The sequence below is a fragment of the Marmota monax genome, unplaced genomic scaffold, assembly GCF_021218885.2.
Source record: "Marmota monax isolate L192 unplaced genomic scaffold, Marmota_monax_Labrador192_F-V1.1 WCK01_AAM20220418_F8-fsc00238, whole genome shotgun sequence".
NCBI lineage: Eukaryota > Metazoa > Chordata > Mammalia > Rodentia > Sciuridae > Marmota > Marmota monax.
The window spans coordinates 1713233-1734098 of NW_026693175.1; the positions used below are offsets into that span (position 1 = coordinate 1713233).

General features: G+C 50.2%; 1 protein-coding gene and 1 long non-coding RNA gene across 5 annotated transcripts in view; both read left to right on the forward strand.

The window, feature by feature from the left end:
• The first annotated feature begins 4995 nt into the window (after positions 1-4995).
• Smyd1 (SET and MYND domain containing 1) overlaps positions 4996-20866 on the forward strand; it is a 33426-nt gene continuing 17555 nt past the window's right edge. The window contains exons 1-2 of one of the 4 annotated variants that reach the window (XM_046455958.2): positions 4996-5160; positions 5251-5459. In XM_046455958.2, the coding sequence (XP_046311914.1) occupies positions 5323-5459 (137 nt within the window). In that variant the 5' untranslated portion in view covers positions 4996-5160; positions 5251-5322. The remainder of the gene's footprint in view (positions 5161-5250; positions 5460-20866) is intronic. The other 3 variants (XM_046455957.2, XM_046455955.2, XM_046455956.2) reach the window with 3 other exon arrangements.
• LOC131424614 (uncharacterized) lies at positions 12342-19768 on the forward strand. Its single transcript, XR_009227945.1, has 2 exons — positions 12342-15671; positions 15957-19768. It is a non-coding gene; the product is annotated as an uncharacterized LOC131424614 (long non-coding RNA).

Consider the following 20866-nt stretch of genomic DNA (forward strand, 5'->3'; position numbering starts at 1 on the left):
TTCCTAGACTGGCCACTAGATGTGCTCTCCCCAGGCCTGTGGCTCAACAGGGACCCAAAGGCTGGAGTAGTTTTCCCCAGGTGTGGTAGGTCAGTGGCCACCCTATTCACACAGGCACACCAACTTCCCAAAGATCCAAAACCTATCACAGACTGTGTGGGTCTGTTTTCCCTCTCCATGTTCATACTTTTTGTGCATATTCCCTGAATCGTCACCCACCCAGCTGAGGGGAGTTAGTCACTCTGAAGCCTCTGTGTCATCAGGCTCAGGATGATCATGTAAATACAGGTTTATGGTCAAACATCCGGGAGCTGCAGCAGGCTCTGGAGACAGAGTCTGCCTAGGTGCGTGTAAGCCAGCGGAGTGCCTCCTTATGCTGCGAGGATACTTGAAGCCCCTGGCTCATCTCATGACATGGTACTGACCGCTGTCTCCAGAACAGCCCCCAGGCCTGGCCTCCTCCTCACCACCTCCTTCCACCACAGAGGTGTGTGACAGGGGCCTGGCACTACCTTTGCTTTGCACCAATGGCCTTCAACTCTTGTTAGGGTGTGGGAGTATTGGGTAGCCGTGGTAATGTTCTTTGTGCGTACGCGTGTGTGTGTGCGCGTGCACACGGGTGCACACACGGGCATTTCTGCTGACACAGAGGTATAGCGATAGCCTGGGCATCTGCCCCATGGGTCACAGAACTGACCCGAAGTGCCAGTCACACGCAGATATGCCACCCTGGTCCTGGAGGATCTCTCAGGAGGTGTGGAATGAACCTACCTCTTCCATCCCTCTTGAGGTATGATGTCCAAGAAAGCTCTGGTGTCCTTCCTGTAGCCTTTCTCTGGTGACCTCCACCAGGGTGACAAGTAATCCCGAGGATTTGGAATGTACTTTTCCTGAAGACAAGGAGCAGCCATTCCCAGAGGAGGCAAGTCCACCACAGGGAAGAGTTTAGAGATGTGATGAGAGTCTTTGGTTATCACAGTGACCCCAGGTGCTAGAGGCATGATGCTGTCCATCCAGGGCCACCAGGAAAGATCAGCATCCTGGTGAAAAGTCACTGGAGGAGCCGGGGTGCCAGCCGGGGCAAATGGGCTCAGAGCTCTTTCATCGGGTCTGTGCTCACATGCTACCTGGCAGGTCCGGTGCCTTCTGCCCCCGACCAGCCTGGTCTGGGGTCAACTCTCCTGACTGTCTGATGCTGGCCAGAAATGCTGGCTGTCCTGGAAGCAAGGAGCAGCCTTGGATAATGAAAAACCCTTGCCTGTCCCAAGAGACTCAGATAGCCAGATGTGCCTCTCCAGCAGGCAAAAACCCTGTTTATAATCACCTGGGTCCAGAACTCTGCTTTGTATGGAATCATAGAGCAATTTTTAGAAGTTCTACTATCCACTGAACATTATAGGGGAGATTGTGCCAAGAGACATCTACCATCTCAGGAAGCCATGCCCTGGGCACTGTGCCCCGCGTGGGGTTTGTGTCCCCAGATCAACCCACACAGGGCTTCACTCAGATGTGCACGGTTCTGACCACTCCATCACATCTCTACTGTGGTTGGACCCAAGCATGTGAATAGTGAGCAAACCGGCATCTTAATTTACCATCAAGGTATTAACATTTATTTTTTAGTTGTAGGTGGACACAATACCTTTATTTTATTTTTATATGGTGCTGAGGATCAAAGCAGTGCTTCATGCATGCTAGGCCAGTGCTCTACCTCTGAGCCCCAGCCCCAGCCCCACCATCAAGGTACTTTAATTTATTATAAGTTACCTTTCATTTTCTTCCCCCCTTATTAGGGTGGGATAATAGTTGATTGTGTTTTTTTTTGTAAGAGCTAGTAAATTACACTCTGTATGAACTTCATTTCAGAGTAGCAGAAGAGCCTTAGGTGATATGTACTGTGTGGAGAGACTACTTCAATACTTTATATGTGAGTTTCCCATCGCTACGGTAACAAATAAGGACAAAGTTAGTGACTTAAAAACATGAAGTTATCATCTTACAGTTCTGGAGGTCAGAAGCCAGACCTGGGGTTCGCCGGCTGAGATCAAGGTGTCACAGTGCTGCGCTGCCCTGGAGGAGCGGGAGGGAGGGCCTGCTCCGCTGCCTTTTCCAGAGTCGGCCGCTTCTCTGCCCGTGACTCCTTCCTCCATCTTTATGGTCAGCAGCACTGAATCTCCAGAGAGCTCAAGGACTCCGACCCTCTGGCGTCCATTGTGATGACTCCTTCTCTGACCCTGACCCTCCTGCCTTGGTCTTATGGGGATCCCCGTGATCACATTGGTCCCACCCAGATAATCTAGGATAATCTTTGTGTCTCAAGATCCTTAATTCAATCACATTTGCAAAGTCCCCTTTGCCATGTGTCTCGATGCTACAACTGGATATCACAGACTGAGTCACTTATAAAGAAAGCGTGTTCCACTTGTGGTTCTGAAGGCTAGGAAATTCAAGACTGGGTGGCCATATCTGGTGAGGGCCTGCCCACTGGTGGGGATGCTGCAAAGACCCAAGCACCATAGGTTGTCAATAGAGCATCCCCACATCCGTCTCTCCAGTGCCATTGGACCAGGGCTGCTCTCAGTCCTCCTTGGGCCTTGATTGCCCTCTGCACTCCCATCTCCAGATGCCGTTGTTGGATCCATTAAGCTTCTGCCCTACGATACCTCACGTGGGGATCACGTTCACCACTGTTTTCTTGTTGGTTTGTTTTTTTGTGGTACCTGGGATTGAACCCAGGGGCATTTTACCACTGAGCTACATTCCCAGCCCTTTTTAAAAATTTAGTTTTGAGACAGAGTCTTGCTACGTTGCTGAGGCTGTCCTTGAACTTGCCATCCTCATGCCTCAGCCTCTAGTGCTGGGTTTACAGGCGTGCACCACCTGCCTGTCTCGGCATGAGTGTTCGTGGAGACAGTCACTCCATGGACATCCTATGTCAGGTATGTTCAGAGCTCTGGGGATTTGAGCCTGGACATCCCTGGGGGCCTGATTCTGCCTTCAACAGTATTCCTGTCTTTGATCTGGTAAGGTTGCACCCAGGGATGTAACTCAAGCTCTGGTCTTGGGCGGGTCCACTTTGTCCTCGATGACGGCTTGGGCTGAACCTGTTCCAGTCCAGTGTCTACAGGAGAGCACAGGGCCCTGCCAGGCTGAGGGAGGACCAGCTGTCACCAGGCAACATGGGTGTGGGCACTTCGCTGGAAGCCGACCAGTCTCCTCCATAATATTTTTTTTTCTCTTGGGAGTGTGTGATGTTTACTCTTTGAGGCACCAGCTTTCACCATCTTAAGTTGTTGTGCTCTTTGGATCCATCTGAAGTCGCTGAGATACCGTCCAGCCCGCCGGGCTGAGAGGGACCTCCACACCAGGATGTGCAGTCTGAGAGGATTTGGGGTGTGCTATCCGGAGCCACCGGAGAGTGGGGAGAGGCAATTTGCCTGAAGGTCCATTAGAATTCCTGCACATCTTGGTAGTCTGGGGAGGACAATGGAACGGAATAAACAGAGTAGAAGAGCCGTCACTGAATGATGTGACATGAAGTGCCAAGTGCCAGGCTCTGTCCTTCCATGTGACCTCACTTAACTCCCAAACAAGTCGGCGAGGTAGAGACGGTCACCTTGCTCTTAGGTTTTGTGTCAGGGTGACAGTAACAGACCCTTTAATGCTAAGCTACATTCCCAGCCTTTACCTTTTTTTTTTTTTTGAGACAGAGTCCCATTAGGTTGCCTAGGCTGGCCTTGAACTTGTGATCCTCAAGCCTCAACCTCCTGAGTACCTTGGATTACAGGCGTGCACCCCCATGATGGGCTGAGACTGGATAATTTGTAACAGAAAACTTACTGACTCGTGATACTGGAGCTTGTGAATTCCAGGCTCCAGGGGCCACGTCTGGTGAGGGCCTTCTTGCTACGTTGCCACATGGTGGAAGGCATCAGAGGAAGAGAGAGAGGAAGGGAGGGAGGGAGGGAGGGAGAGAGAGCAAGAGGCGCAGGGGGTCGGGGGTGTGGACAACAGACAGAGGCCAAACTTTTATCAATCCTTTCATCAGGAACCCAAAATAACTAACCCACTCCCTTGACAATGGCCTTAATGTGCTCACAAGGGTGGAGACCCTGTGAACCACTCACCCCTTAACCCTAACCCTAACCCTAACCCTAACCTTAATGTGTTCACAAGGGTGGAGACTCTGGGAACCACCCCCCACCCAAAGGTCCTGCCTGTCAACACTGTTGCATTGCGAACTAGGTGTCCAGCACAAGGACTCTGGGGACACATTCAAACCATGGCAGGAGGTATCCAGAAACTAGAAGTACTACAGGGAGCATAAGCCACATTTCCAGACCTGGGCTTTTCTTCGGCTTCCGTGAGATGTGCCTGATGGCTAGGGAGAGTGGCACTTAGTTCAGTGAGGATCTCAGAATTGTCCCTCCACGGCCCTGGCACCAGGCGAGGAAGACAGAGCACGCTGGTGTTCTCCTGGCAGTAGATGGTGTTTAAGGGGAGGTTGATGGGTGGATGGAGACAGGGGCCGGTGTTTGTGAAGCCGGCCTTCCCTGTGCCCAGCCTGCCTCTGACACAGCTGCATAGCCAGTGATATTAAGGACAAGACACCCTTGGACCTCCATGCCACCTGGGGGGGCCACGCCCGGGACCTCCATAACACCTGGCAGGGGGCACGCCTGGGACCTTCATGCCACCTGGGGGGGCACACCTGGGAGCCCCAGGTGGTGCTGGAGAGGAGCAATGCCCCTTGGAACCTGTGCAGTTCTGTTAAGCAGCGTTCCACTAGGCAGAGAGACTGGGGTGGGAGGAGCGTCCGGCTTGGGAAATGCGAGCCTGACAGCTGAAGGGTCCCAGAGCAGCAGGCCACCTTTCCTCTTCCCTTGGGCCACTCTGGAGGTCTGCTCTTGATTGATAGAGGCATCTGGCTGCTAAAAATACCCTCCTGCCCGGCTCCCTGTTCCAGCTCCAGCTGAGCCGACACACGCACACACGCACACAGCTTCTTTTTGCAAAGAACCTTTCAGAACTGGTCAGGCCCCATCCCAGGGCTGCACTCGCCCACGGCATCTTCTGCTTTCTCCGCTGTGCTGGGTGACAAGTGAGACCCTCGCCCTGCTGCTGTCCTCTTGCCTGCCTACTCCTGCCTCCAGGAACGAGGTAGAGGGGGAGGTGAGGGCCCAAGGCCAAGGGGGCAGGGAAGGGGAGGTGGCCTGTCCATTTATAGTCCTGCTCTTTGGGATGCCGAAGGTGCCGAAATAGCAGCAGTGACAAAGGGCTTGGCCCAGCGCTGACATCCCCCGTGCACCCGCAGACTCTGAGATGACAATAGGGAGCATGGAGAACGTGGAGGTCTTCAACTCTGAGGGCAAGGGCCGGGGACTGAAGGCCACCAAGGAGTTCTGGGCAGCAGACGTCATCTTCGCCGAGCGGGCTTATGCCGCTGTGGTCTTTGACAGGTATGGGGCCCTTGCTTTGGCTTGTGCCAAACTTTAAAATAGGTGGCTCTCATGGTCACCAGGGAGGGGGTGGTGACCACGGGGTCCTCTTAGCGAAGCGGCACTGCTGCCAGGTAACTCCCTTCTGGAGGCCCCAGCATTGCCTGAGATGTGCTGTGGACTCAGGGTGGTGGAGGTGACCAGAGGCCCCGGCACGTCCTCCTGACACATGTGCCCATGGCCCAGCTGTGGGTGGGTGCTGGGGGGCAGAGGTGGGCGTGGTGCTGCGGCAGACACCTTCTGGCAGAAGACCCCTCCTGTAAACTTCCTTTGATACGTTAAATAAGCCAAAGACTTGTAGACATATGTTCAAGAATCAAGGAATTGCTGAGACTTGAAGAAATCAACTGTAAATACAGAGGTGACACAGGGACCCATGTGCCCTTCAAAAATCTTGTCCAGTCCTGGTTCCTTCTGTCTTTCCTGAGGTAACCTGTGTGATGATTTAAATGTATTTCTTTCCAGAATGTTCTTGTGTTATTACATACAGTCACTGGCACTTACCAAAGTGGCCTTTGGTTTCTTTTTATAGAGATAGCCTCTTCCTTCAGATGCCCTTTTAGAACCTCTCCTTTCCCCACACCACACACTCCTGACAGCCATTCCTGGGGGACTGGAAGCTCTAGACACTTCCTTTCAATCCTTGGGGACCTGCTTCCTTTAGGGATGCGTAGCACTGTTCACGTTGGTCCAGCTGCTCTGCGGACCCCGGGTTTGAGGTGCCCGATGAGTTCCGCCCCCCAGACTCGTGACTCCTGGAGTTGGGGTGTGGCTCAGTGTAGGGCATGCGCTCAGCCTGTGAAGGCCCTGCTGATTCTCCATGCCATCGAGCCTTGGCAGGGAGGCCTGCTGCGGCCATTGCTTGCTGGTGGCTGTTCTCTGGGTGTGTGGCTGGAAGAGCCACCCCCAGGCCATCAGAGTGCTGCCTTCAGTTTTAGTAGTGTCTACCATGACCCTGTCCCCGCAGAACAGCCACTTTTAAATTAGCTCTTAAAATTGGTTTTCAAAAGCCCTGCCTGGTAATTAAATGAACATGATGCTTTCTAAGCCTGCAGTTGGTGTGACCTGCCTGATGTTTACGTGGCCCGTTGGTCCCTGTGATTGGCTGTGGCTCCGCCCATCCTGGGCATGGGCGCTGCTTTCCAGAGACACCTTGCTGGGCACTCAGGGTGTCCTCTCCCTGCTGCAGGCCCTCTGGGGAAGTCAGAGAGCAGGCCCTGGGGATGGAGTGAGGTCTCCCTCACCAGTCCATGTGTGTGTTGTGTGTGTATGTATGTGTGTGGGCGTGTGTATGTGGGTTTATGTGTATGTGTGTATGTGGGTATGTGTGTGTGTATGTGGGTTTGTGTGTGTGTGTGTGTGTGTGTGTATACATACAACAAGGAGTCAGCTGGATTTGCAGTTAAAACACAAAATTCAGAAACACAGGGTCTGGGACTGCTGGTCCTGTTCTGGGGCCAGGCTGCCCCCTGACCTTAAAAGAGCACCCCCACTTAACACCTCAGGTTCCCCGGAGCCCATCTGGGGCCCAGTCTCCTCCCAGGAGTGTCTGGAGCTGGGCGGGTTGCACCGTTTAGTTGTAGAGAAGCTTGAGGAGAAGTGCGTTATGGCGGAGTGTCTGCTCTCCATACGCTGTTGTCTCCTCGGCTGGTTATGCCCAGGTGTCAGCATCTGTCCACACAGCTGGGATCTGACCACATGGCTGTTGGGATTTTTCATTTGATGACTACCTATCTCTGGGCAACATACCCTCTTCACGGACACAGAGGTTAAGGACTGCGTGTTCTGCCACTTGCTGAGGATCAAAAGTGTAGGTGGCTTCTGTATCTCTGTTACTATGAATAATGTGTTATTAATTTGAAGTAATAACTACAAAAACAGCCTTAGAGCATGCTGCAGATAAAATGCTGTACAGTATTTCATATTGTCATTACAGTCGTTGTAGGGTGAAGGGGGTGAATGATCTCCAAATTGATTAAAAGGGGGTTTGGGGCATAGCTCAGTGGCAGGCACATGTTTAGCCTACAGGAGGCCCTGGGAAGGATCTCCAGCAACACACACACACACACACACACACACACACACACTGATGGGGAAAATGTAATAGAGATAGTGTTTGAAAGTGATTCACCCAAATTCCTTGCTGCACAGAGGAGGGAGCTGTTTCTATGGGCATCTCATGGCCGTACAGCTTGGAAACGGTGAGAGGAAGGCTTTGCCCATCGAGGGCTCCTGCTGAAGCTCAGAGACTGTCCAAGAGAAACACAGCTGGGCAGGTAGGACCGGGTCACCCAGGAAGTCCCTCTGCAGACGTGACAGGCTCTAGTCCACAGATCGGCATGAGGCCTGTTTTTAGTTGAGTAGTGCATTAAATGAAAATCAGTTCCTTCAATTAATGGGTGGTGCCTACCGTATCCTGTAACACCCTAACTGTTGTGATGAAGCACAGTGTGAAATGGGCACGGGAGGCCACCAGCTCCCCCTGGGGTGCTCCAGCCTGCTGCCCCTTCTCCTCCCTTCTGAGTCCTGTGTCCTGCCTGCCCGGAGCCCAGGGGTACCCTAAGCTTTTTCTCATACACTCTACTGCTTTTCTCATACAGTTTATTCACAGGATGAATATTTCTAAGCCATATGCAACTTGGTTTCTATTTCCTTTTTAATCAAAGGTACAACAATGCTTGTGGTTTTGTGCCAATTGCTTCCTTCACTCTCAAGTTCATTCTCATCCATGTGGCTTTGCCTAATTAATAAATAAATGAGCTGTGTGTTGTGTGTGCCACATGCATCTTCCACCCCCTGATGGACGGTCAGGGAAGCCTTGTCTCTTGGAGGGCAGACACTCTAGGTGCGTGCCCTTGCTGGCTTGTGGGTCTCCGCTGCCTGTGCGTTCTGCTTTCCCGCCCAGGGCTGGCGGGCAGGGGTGAGCTGGTCTAGCTCATGCTGCTGAGCCTGGCCCTCATAGCCCCCTGCCACGGTCCTCAGTGTGCTCAGGATGTCTTCCCCTTTGCCGGCTGTACACATGAGGCGTCTGCTTAGAGGTCAGGGAGACACAGAGAGCAGATGTCAGAAAGCACACCAAGAGCTGGGAGGACTCTCTCAGGCCTCAGCAGTGTGCAGTGTGTCCCATGGTCCCTGGCAGGTGTGACCAATCCCTCAGGCACACCTGCCCCCCCTGAACTTCAGCCTGGCCTCAGAATCCTCCCAGCAGGTGCTCTGGCGGCCACTGCTCATCATCCCAGGAATGGGAACTGGCTTTGGGATGAAGTCCACTTGCCTCCCATGGGTGCCTCCATGGGACTGGGTGCCAGAAAGGAGGGAGAGTGAGGTGGTGGGGGAGGGAAGCTTGCAGGGAGCCTCTGTGAACACAGAGTTTTAAAGTGGTGAGACACTGGTTTGGGGATGAGCTGCCAGAGGCCCTTTAGATGTCTCCTCTGAGGGTTCCCAGGTCCTGGGAAGACAGGGACAGGGAGCCCACAGGACCTTAGCCTCATGCCCTCGCTGTTCTGCAGTGGGGTGGATCTGGGAACTGATGATGCTGGATTGATTGTTGCTGTTTAGATTTTTTTTCTACTTCGTTTTAGAAAATTTGTAAATTGTAGAAAAAACAAGGAGGGAAATTAAAATGATCTGAAATCCTGCCATTTGGAGAAAACTACAATTAACATTCTAATGTATTTCTTTCTGTCTATCTCATGAAAATATAATACATATAAAATGTTCTCTTGCTCCCGATGGGGTGTATGTGGGGTGAGGGTGCTGGGAGAAGCACTCCCTTAACTGTAAGGTAGTAAGTGCACCTGATTGTAAGGGGTTAAATACCAGGTAGTAAAATATGGAGGAAGAAGTTTGCTTTAGAATGGAAGGAATATGGGGCACATATAGTATTTTATCAATTCCAGGACATATATTTCATTTTAACATCTCCAAGCTCATCATGTGGGGCCGGGGGTTATAGCTCAATGATAGAGCACGTGCTTAGCAAATGTGAGGCCCTGGGTTCAATCACTACAAGAGTGAATAAATGAATAAAAATAAGCAAATAACATCATGATGGATGCTAAAATCTATGGTTCATTATAGTTTAATTGGCAGAATTTTTTTGTTTCTTAGTGGTAAATACAAATGGTGTGTTTAATAATCATTTAATACTTCTAATAACTAAAGAATATTAAGTGGTGCACTTAGTTACTTTAGGTTCAATGTAGTGGAGTTATATATTTTTTTTTCTCAAGAGATGAAATTATTTTGAAACCTGTTTCTTTCTTTTTTAAAAATATCTTTAATTTCTTTTTTTTAGTTGTAGATGGATAATACTTTTATTTATTTATCTTTATGTGGTACTGAGGCTTGATCCCAGTGCCTCGCACATGCTAGGCAAATGCTCTACCACTGAGCCACAACCCCAGCTCCCCCGAAACCTATTTTCTTTACTTCACAGCATGTTGTGACATTCCAAACCATTAACATCCTTCCACACCTTTTACACACCCATGTAGTGCTCCTTTTGTTGACCCGTGTTTATTAATTTAACCAGATATCAAGGGTGGGTCCTACTCTTTCCTAGTAAGTCTTCCCATAGGTGTCTGATTATTTATTGAAGATAAACTCCTGGAAATAGATTTTTTTTTTTTACTTCAAAAGACATTTGTCAGGCTTTGGATGTAGATTTTCACATCACCTCCCCAAAGGGGCCACGCTGCCTTCTCTGGCAGTGAAGATTTACCTACCCGCCCCAGCCTTGGTGAGCAGTTATTAGTTACTTTTTTATGTTTTCCAAGTTAATCTGTAAAATCTTACTTTACTATTGTTATAATTTGAGTTTTCATTATTAGAGAAGTGAACTTTTAAACTGTTTATTAGTCATCAACATGTATTACTTTATGATTTGGTTTTCTTTGAATGTCCTCAAGTTTTAAGAAAAGAGGGTCCCCACTTAGGACGGTTCCCCACAGCCTTCACCTCTAGACGGTGTGAGGGTGACCACACCCAGTGGGAGCTGCCCTGTGAGGTGGGCCTGTTGGTCTTCTCCTGGGCTGGTGGTGGGCAGCACAGTACTGTCAAGAGGCCGGGCAGTGGCAGCTGCTGCAGCCCCCAGTCACTCAGCTGTCACCAGGTGAGTGACGGACACTCCACAGTGCGCTGTGTTGAGCTAGGGTGTTGGTGGCCAGGTGACCACACATATCTTTGTCTTTTCTTTGGCTGTGCTGGGAATGGAACCCAGCGCCTGGGGCACCCGGAAGTTTTCTACCACTGAGCGGCACCCGCAGCCCTGCATGCGTTTTAACTCAGGATATTTTCAATTTAGGATGTGTTCACTGGCACCTGTCCCTGTCGTAAGCTGAGGAGCAATTGCACTTTTGTGCTCAGATGTTTTCCCCTCCTTTACGTGCAGGTCTTCACCACTGCCTGCGTTTCTTGAAATCCCTTCTGTTTTGATTTCAGCTCCTCCACAGTCTTCTATTAGTTTTGACTTTAATTTTGCAAGTCTTTCTTTGATCTTATCTGAAGACATTTTTAGAGGTGCATATTTTCCCTGTGTGTGCCTTTTAAAGTGATGTCCAGCTTTGCTTCTTTCTTGTTCCTTCATTGCACTCTGATTCCTGTTGTCACTGTGGTTTTCATCTTAGCTGACTCAGTTTGTTTTATGTCAAGTAGAAGGAGAGACAAAGGGCTCAGGAGTGACTCAAGCCTTCAGCAAATGATCAGGTCCTGGCCTTTTCCCTGGGTGGCCTAGGAACTCTTCCAGACCCTCAAAGGAAAACCTCCATATTTTTAACTCCAAAATCTACTGGATAAGCCAGGTAACTTATTGTAATATGAATGAAATTCACCACCATTGCCACCATCATCACCATCATCATCATCACCATCACTGCTACTACCACCACATCACCACCACCATCACCACCATCACCACCACCACCACCACTACCAACATCACTACCACTACCACCACCACCACCATCACCACCACCACCACCATCACCACCATTGCCATCACCACCACCACCACCACCATCATTACTGTCACTACCATCACCACCATCACCATCACCACCACCATCACCACTACCATTACCACCACCACCACCATCATACCACCACCACCACTATCATCATCATCACCACCACTACCACCATCACCACAATCACCATCACCACCACCACCATCACCACCATCACCATCACCACCACCACCATCGCCATCACCACCACCATCACCACCACCACCACCACCACATCACCATCACTACCATCACCACCATCACTATTACTATCACCATCACCATCATCACCATCACTATCATTATCATCACTACCATCACCACCATCACCACCATCACTATTACTATCACCATCACCACTATTACCATTACCATTAACATCACCATCACCACCATCATCATCATCATCATTACCATGATCACCATGATCACCATCATCACCATCCCTACCACCACCACCACCACCACCACCATCATCATTGCCATCACCACCACCCATCACCATCACCACTGTCACCATCCATCACCATCATTACTTTCAAACAATGTACATACCTAATAACTATGTGGCAAAACTGGAATGAATTCAGAATTGGGTTGGTCAACAGAAGCATAATACACTTCAGATAATTTTCAAATAATTTTGGAGAACCTCTTGAAATAGCCATCTGAAAATAATGAATTGTCCTTTGAAAGAAAGTGTTCTGAACATTCTGTTTCTCTCTCTCCCCCTGCCTCGCTCTCTCTACACACACACACACACACACACACACACACACACACACATATACATATTTTAATGTCAATAGACCTTTATTTTATAAATTTATATGCGGTGTTGAGACTCGAACCCAGTGCCTCATACATAAGACATAGTCAGGCAACAGGCCTTTTTGTCCGGGGCACCTGAAAATTTCCAGTCTCTCGGCACCCAAAGCCTCGCCTGCCCTGGCCCAGGTGGGCCTGGCAGTGTTGTTACTCCTCTTGAGGTCCCCTAAACAGTCCCCCTGTCTTGGATTTAGAATCTGTGTGGCCTGGGGGTTCCTAACTTGGATCCAGGGATCCTTTACCAGGGAAATACCTCAACCTGGAAGGTCCAGCTTTCTATGTGTGGGCGTATCCGCTTCTGCCTCTGGGAGAAAGTCCACAGCTTCCATCAAGTGTGAGTGATTCCAGCCCAGATGAATGCTGGGGCCATTGGCTTTTATGCAATCTTCTGTGGCAGATGAGGAAACTGAGGCTTAGAGAGGTAATGGTCCCCCAGGTCACACAGGGTGGGTCCCAGGGAAGGACTGAGTTGTCCAGGCCATTGGTTCTCATCAGCTGCACTCCTACCCCCAAGAGGGCTTCATGGTACTACTACCAAGCTTTCTCGTGCAGTGTTCAATGCAATTAATGGTATTCATTTTTGTTTTGTTTGGGGTACCAGAGATTGAACTCAGAGGCACTCGACCACTGAGCCACATCTGCAGCCCTATTTTGTATTTTACTTAGAGACAGGGACTCACTGAGTTGCTTAGCACCTCACTTTTGCTGAGGCTGGCTTTGAGCTCGTGATTCTCCTGCCTCAGCCTCCTGAGCCACTGGGATCACAGATGTGCACCACCATGCCCAGCCAGTATTTAATTTTAATAAAAGAAAAAGCATCCATCAATTTCAGAAGAATCAAAAGATGATTATAGCCAGGTGCAATTACGCCTGTAATCCCAACTCAGAAGGCTGAGGCAGGAGGATCCCAAGTTCAAGGACATCCTGGGCAATTTAGGGAGACCCTGTCTCAAAAATAAAATAACAAGGGCTGAGGCTGAGAGCAGAGCACTTGCCTAGCATGTGTGAGGCCCTGAGTTTGATCCCCAGCCCTGAAAAAAAAGGTCACTGGCTCCCAGGTTCTAGGAATTAAGACATGAACACCTTGGAAGGCTATTTTTGAACCTACCACAACCAGTAATGTGAATTTTCTAGATCAAAGTTCTTTATAAAGTATAGTAAGAAGAAGGAAGGAGCCAGGATAATTTTGGAGACTTTTCTTTTAATTTTTATGACTCTTTTCTGTGCTAGGGATTGAACCTAGGGTCACGTACATGCTAGATGAGGGCTCTGCCACTGAACTATATCCCCAGAGCTTTTAAGTCCTTTAAATAAAACATGACCAAGTCCAGATGATTCTGGGTGGGAGTTAGGGTGGCCGAGACATTGTGCAGACACCTGTGTGCAGGGAAAGCACAAGGGGCAGCGAGGAGGAGCTGAGGACTTTTAAAGAAATGGTCCCAGCCAGGCTGCTTTTGAAAACTGAACCAGAGAGAGCTCCTTTAGACCCAGTGGGGACAGCTGGGCCTTGGGCCTCTGGAGTGCTGCGTGACCCGTGGGAAAGCCAGGATTAGCCCCGCAGACGCAGGACACACATGTGGCCTTTAATCTGGGAGCAGCTGGTGAGTGGAGGGTGGAGGGCAGATGAGGCTATAAATAGAAACAACTTAATAACAGGATTAGAGAAATTCCTGGACAATTAGTTCAGAAAATGCAGGAATCAGTGTCTGTTAGGGTGATCAGGTGGCAGCCTCCCAGGTCTGCCCTTGCTGAGGGCGAGTCTCCCCTTTAGTTTGGCGTCTTGGCTGCAGAAAGCTGCAGGGCTGGAGTTCTCAACAGTCCTCAATGGCAGACTTAGAATGGGTTGCTTTTTAAAAATTTAGGCAAATCACCTCCACAGAGATGTCATCGTCACTCATGTGCTTCTGAGGGCTGAGCAGAGTCTCAGGTTGGGGCGTGGACACGGCTGGAGCAGGGCTAGCATGCAGGTATGGGGTGTGTGACCTCCTCACGGGAGGAGTGGCAGGGAAAACCCCAAGAGTCAGCCTTTCAATAAAATGTGGCCTGTAATCCCAGCAGCTCTGGAGGCTGAGACAAGAGGATTATGAGTTCAAAGCCAGCCTCAGCTACAGCGAGGCGCTAAGCAACTCAGTGAGACCCTATCTTAAATAAAATACAAATAAGGCTGGGGATGTGGCCCAGTGGTCGAGGGCTCCTGAGTTCAATCCCTGGTACCAAAAGCAAACAAACAAGAAAGTGGTAGAGATGGATAGGCCATCCCGGGCCTCCTCCAGAGATGCCATGCCACCCAGTGTATGCTTAGGCACACAGGACAGTGAACAGCAGCACAGCAACGTCCCTCAGGGCCACTGGGCCTGAAACGCACAGCAGGGAGATGTCTGGGGAGAAACGGAGCAGCCAGCTCTGCTCCTGTTGCTCCTCTTTCACAGGCCATCAGTGGGAGCCCCTGGGCCTGCAGGATGGGGACGTGCACTGAGAGGGCAGTCCACGTCCCCCAAGCCTGGTCACTTTCCCAACATCCCTTCCCAGTATGGTGCCTCCTGCAATCTCCCCAAGAGCTGGCCACTCCTGTCTCCTAGAGCACCCCGCCCGCTGCTCACCCACCTCCAACTCACGCAGGAGACCTGGGCCTCCGAGTGTGCACACAGCCCATCTGGGGGGCCAGAACAATGCCTCCTCTCCCAGGTGACAGCTCCACCTCAGTGAAGTAAGGGCTTCTCCCTGACCTGATGGTGTTGCCTTCATACGTGTTTGTGTCCCAGGCCAGCCTGGGGACTGCAGGAGGGCGAGATCAGCCTTCCCTGTGTTCAGGCCCTCCATTACCTACCTCAGTGTGCAGCACATAACAGATGCTCAGTAAAGACTTGTGAAAAGAAGGAGGAGGGGAGGAGTGGGGGAAGGGTGAAGAAAGGAAACAAGGAGTGAGAAAAGGAATTTGAGACACTGGAGTTGTCTGGGCGCTGGAAGGGGTGCTCTTGAAGAACCCCTCCCCCAGCGTCCTGGCAGCCTGTGGAGCCGGGGGTGCTCTCTGAGCCTCAGCTGGCCCGCCCACTGCGTGCACACCTCGACTTTGCATTTGTCTGTGACTATTTCCATACAAGGAGTGGAGCAGCAACTGCCCTCCGTCCCTCTTGACGCTGACAGGTGATAGAGCACAGGGCACAGCTGCGGGGCGAGGAGCGAGTGGGGACCAGCAGCCAGGACAAGACACACGTGCTGTAGGAGGGCAGTGGGCTCTGGGGCGTCTGCCCTCATGCTGGGAGTGGGTGCAGCAGCAGGCACTCGGGTGAGACCCCTGCGGGACAATGACCACCTGACCATCGGAGCTCCAAAGGCTGCGGTGAGGATTTAAAAAAGAAAAGGACTCCATACACCTCTGGAAACTCGGAGCTCTGTACAAAAGAGAGCTGCCACTTCCTGTGTGAAGGGCACCTGGGAGCCCAGGAGGCAGTCTTGCTGAGCCTGGTGGGACCACACTCTCCCAAAATCCAAGCAGTTATTTGGGGATTTGCTTCTTTTGGACTTTCTTCTGTGCTGGGGGAAGGGATGGGGGTACTTCCATCTGGGAGGGGCCCTGGTCCCACCAGGAGGGTCTCCATACCCGGCTGTACTCTCCTCCTCTCAGGCACCTTGGAGAGCAGGAGGAGCTGGAGGAGAGCAGGGGCTCAGAGGTCACCTGACCAACCTCCCCGTGTGATGGGCGGGCCAGGCTGCCATCCAGGGAGCACCCACCCGGTGCCAGGCTATGCTGGCTACTTCACACCTATTATATCAAAATCATTAAATCCTGAAAAAAATCACCCTGAGTGTAGAACTTCTTTGTAAATTTCTTCTTGCTTTAATTTAAAAGCAGTAATGATGTTTCTTTCAAAAGCAACAAATATTAGTCTAAAAGATATCAAGATGTAGGTGTTGCCATTCCCATCTTCACATAAGGAATCAGGGCTTAGAGAGGTTAGGGGACTTGCTAAGGTCTCACAGCCAGCAGATATTGGAGTCAGGAGTTGAACCCAGCTCTAACTGACTCCAGATTTGACCTTCCACATTATCCAAAAACTCTGGAGGTTTTCCCTGCCACTCCTCCAGTGAGAAGGTCACACACACCACTGATGAGGAGAGGTGAGGACCAGAGGGCTAGGCTTCTCCTTCTTCTTGTTTCTAAATAAGCTTCCTCTTCCTATCTACCTGGTATTTCCCAGTGTGCTCCCTGGAAGGAGCAGGATCCAGGTTCCTCCCATCTCTACTTTCTCGCTCCTGAAAGTGGAGGCATCAGTGTCCCCCCAGAACAGGAAGGGCACAATCCCAGGCCCCTCAGACCTGGCAGCAGAAGATGGATTTAGCAGGACCTCCGAGAATGTGTGTGTAGTGAGCCAGGGCCGCAGTCCGCAGGTGCGGTTCAGGACTAGGGCGGCAGGTAGCTGAAAGAGGGGCCGCCTGTCCCAAGGGGACCAGGATTTGGAGCTAACTTGCAATGCTTCCTGGGTTTCACCGGCCTTTGAAGCTGGCTCCAGGCCCGGGGAACTGCAGGATGGATCCCAAGCCGACTTCCTGCCTTGGCTCTGGAGGAAGCACTCGCTCACACTCGGACCCACACTAGTCATGGTGAGAAAAGGCCATCCTGATAGTCACGCTTACGATGTCAGATTTGTCCCACTGCACATTTAGTTTTTATGAGAGGAATGAAAGCCTCTTATGGGGAAGTGACGAGGTGGAAGGAGGTGGGACATTGCACTGATAGGCTTACTGATCCGAGGCAGGCGACAATCAGTGATTGGAAGGCTTCCTGTCACTCAGCCTGGAGTGAAGGGTGAAGGCCTCACAGGAGCAGCCAGGGCTCTGTCTCCAGCCTCCTCCCCAAAGTGGTTGCTCTTGACCTTGAAGCCGCATGGTCCAACCCTCTGGAATTTATTCTTAGGAACATAATTTGGCTATAGTTCATTGCAAGTGGATTATTCTAAATTCAGGCCTTAGTAGAAGTGATTTAAGTCAGCTCCTGGGAGCTGGGGACAAGTGCCAGGCCAGGAAAACACACCCTAGCGAACCTCGGGCCATGCAGACCCAGGGCAGGCGGGATAGGGGTCCAGCCAGGGGCAGGCCATAGGGGGCATTGTCTGCACAGTTACAAATCAATGACAACCAAGTCCTACTCATCTGTTTCTACAGTCATCATGACCCGCAGCCCTCGACCATGTCAGACCGTGGGCTCCTGCCTGCCAAAACCCATGTTCTGAACAGTTGCTGTTGACTGACCTTCACATTGGCACATTTAAAAACACTGTCTTCTGCCCGGGGTTTGACTGGACAGACTCTCAGTGGCACCATTGTTCCCTGATACAGCAGGCCGGGCTGCTGTGTTCGCTTTGAGAGCTGCTCTGGGGACGAGACTCCTTCAGCTTGTGCTGGCCACGTCTCCAATCCCGTGATACCACATGGGTTAGGCCAAGCAGTGAACGCAAACGTCAAACATCTATTATGCCAGGTGATCGCCTAGAGCTATTCACATTTAAGATTTATTTAATTTATTAATTTTTTTTGTACCAGTCATTAAACCCAGGGGCACTTAACCACTGAGCCACATCCTTAGCCCTTTTGAATATTTTTATTTATTTTATTTAGGGTCTTGCTGAATTGCTTAGGGCTTTGCTAAGTGGCTCAGGCTGGCTTTGAACTCTCCATCCTCCTGCCTCAGCCTCCTGAGCTGCTGGGATCACAGGTGTGCACTGCCATGCTTGGTTTAAGATTTATTTTTTATTAAAAAATATTTAATAATTTGGGGGTTGTTGGGGATTGAACACAAGGCCTTCCTCTTGCTACGCATGTGCTCCACCACTGAGCTACACCCCCAGCCCCCAGTATTTAACCTTTAAAACAGTGACCTGGGCACTGTGATATTTTTAATATTTCATAAATTTTTGAAGTTTTTGCAAATTTCAATGTATCCATGAAATATGAATATATATTATATTTATATATGTGACTAAAATATGAGGTATATTAGATGCTCTAAAAATATCAATTTGGGGGCTGGGGTTGTGGCTCAGTGGCAGAGTGCTTGCCTTGCACATGTGAGGCACTGGGTTCGATCCTCAGCACCACATAAAAATAAATAAACAAAATAAAGATTAAAAAATGTATATTTTAAAAAACAAATACCAATTTGAGTGTAAGGCATTAGACAGTCCCAGTGTGGGGTTTTCTCTGATGGATGACCCTGGAGGGGACAGTCATAGAGTGCCAAGTGACAGCAGGCACCACTGTGCAGCTTCTAACAGTCCCGCCCCAGGTCTTGCTAGCCACCCTCTTTCCTGCCTGTGTTTCTGTGCCATCTGGTCCTGATGTCCCAGAGGTGGCGTCTCCTGCTGTTCCTCCTTCCCCAAGGAAAGGCTCTCAGGTGTGCCGAGGCCTGGAAGCTAACACACCAGCACAGAAGACGCTCTTGATGAAAGGGAACGCCACACCACAAGCAGCCAGGAGGGGACAATGGTGATGCCTCCATTTCCTGTGAGGCAGTTCAGAGCCAGGAAGGAACTTCTGGCTATGATGTGTGTGTGCGCCATCTTGATGACGGTCTGGTACACAGATGTGCACCATCTTGGTGATGGTCTGGTACACAGATGTGCACCATCTTGGTGACGGTCTTGTGGACAGATGTGTGCGCCCTCTTGGTGATGGTCTGTGGACAGATGTACCTGTTGGAATCTGTCCAAGCGTACACACTTTCAGGGTGGCCTGAATGCACTTTGCTTGGGGAAAAGGACATGAGCTTTCAGGGGCTGGAGTAGGTTCCTACAGTTTGAACTTTTTTTTTTTTTTGTACTAGAGATTGAACCCAGGGACACTTTATCACTGAACTACATCCCCAGTCCTTCTTGATTTTTTCTGTTGAGACAGGGTCTCACCAAGTTGATGAGGGTGGCACAAAGTTGCTGATGTCGGCCTCAAACTCTTGATCCTCCTGCCTTAGCCTCCCAAGTTGCTGGGATTACAGGTGTGTACCACCATGCCTGGCTTATAGCTTGAATTTTGAATGTCCCTCCAAAGCCCATGTGTCAAAGGCTATCACCAGCTGGCTGGACTGGTGACATGAACTGGGTTCAAGGGAGCTGGTTGTATAAATAACTATGAAAACGGTGAAGAAACATGCAGCAAATGAACATAAGTTTCTAAGGCAGGACAGTTTGGTGACCCCAAAGGGGAGCTCCAGTGCTGGAAGGAGCAAGAGAGTGAGCATACCCCAAACCCCTGTTTTTATTTAGGGGAAAGACGTTTGAGAAAGTTCCACTCCAGGGCTGGGGATGTGGCTCAAGCGGTAGCGTGCTCGCCTGGCATGCGTGTGGCCCGGGTTCGATCCTCAGCACCACATACAAACAAAGATGTTGTGTCCGCCAAAAAAAACTAAAAAATAAATATTGAAAAATTCTCTCTCTCTCTCTCTCTCTCTCTCTCTCTCTTAAAAAAAAAAAAAAAAGAAAGTTCCACCCCAATAAGGCAAGGGATTGGATTTTGAAGGGTGGAGTCTTGCTTGTTGTGTCTTGGGGTCAGAGGATTGACTGGCGTCTTGGGAGGCCACACCCATCTCAGGTGCTGTGTGGGATCACAGGCAGAGCGAGAGGAAAGGCACACAATCAGGCAGCAACGTCGGGCCACTCCCCTCATGCGCTCAAATGCACATGGCTCACACACACAGCTCACGGATGACTCGGACTAGAGGCTTGGTCTTCAACCTGTGGTGCTTTTGGATGACGGTGGAAACTTCAGGAGGCGGGGCTGCTGGAAGGAGGTTAGGCCACTGGGGTGCTTCCTTGAAGAGGCGCCACCTCCTCCTCTTCCTCTCCTTGCTTCCTGGTTGCCACGAGGTGAGCAGCTTCCTCTGCCATGGGCTCCCACCAGGATGTGCCACGTTGCCACAGGCCAAAAGCAATGGGCCAGCGGACCGAGGACTGAAATGTCCCAAGCCGTGAGCTGAAATAAACCTTTCCTCTTCCTAAGTGGACTGTCTTAGCTAGCCTGGTGTGCACATCTGGAATCCCAGTGACTTGGGAGAATTGCAAGTTTGAGATCAGCCTTGGCAACTTAGTGAAACCCTGTTTCAAAATAAAACATAAAAAGGGCTCAGTGGTTAAACACTCCAGGGTTCAATCCTCAGTATCAAAAATAATTTAGGCTGATTATCTCAAGTATTTTGTTATAGTAACAGAAAGCTGGCTGGCACATACATTTGGGGGAGGGTGCTGAGGATTGAATCCAAGGCCTTGTACATGTAGACATGTGTTCTACCAATGAGCTACACCCGCAGCCCAGAAGAATATATTTTAAATATGTGTGGTTGATTGTGTATCTATTCTGTCCCTATAAAGAATATTTAGTGCCCTATGGATAGGCAGAGACTCTGATTGGGCTCGGGCCTTTGGGAGAGCTTAGGAGGGTCTGAAGACTATTTATAATTTGATTTTTACACTAACGTATTTTTGTAAAAGAAACTAATGGAAGTGCAAAGTCGAGATCCAGGAAGTGTAAGTGGGACCTCATTGTGAT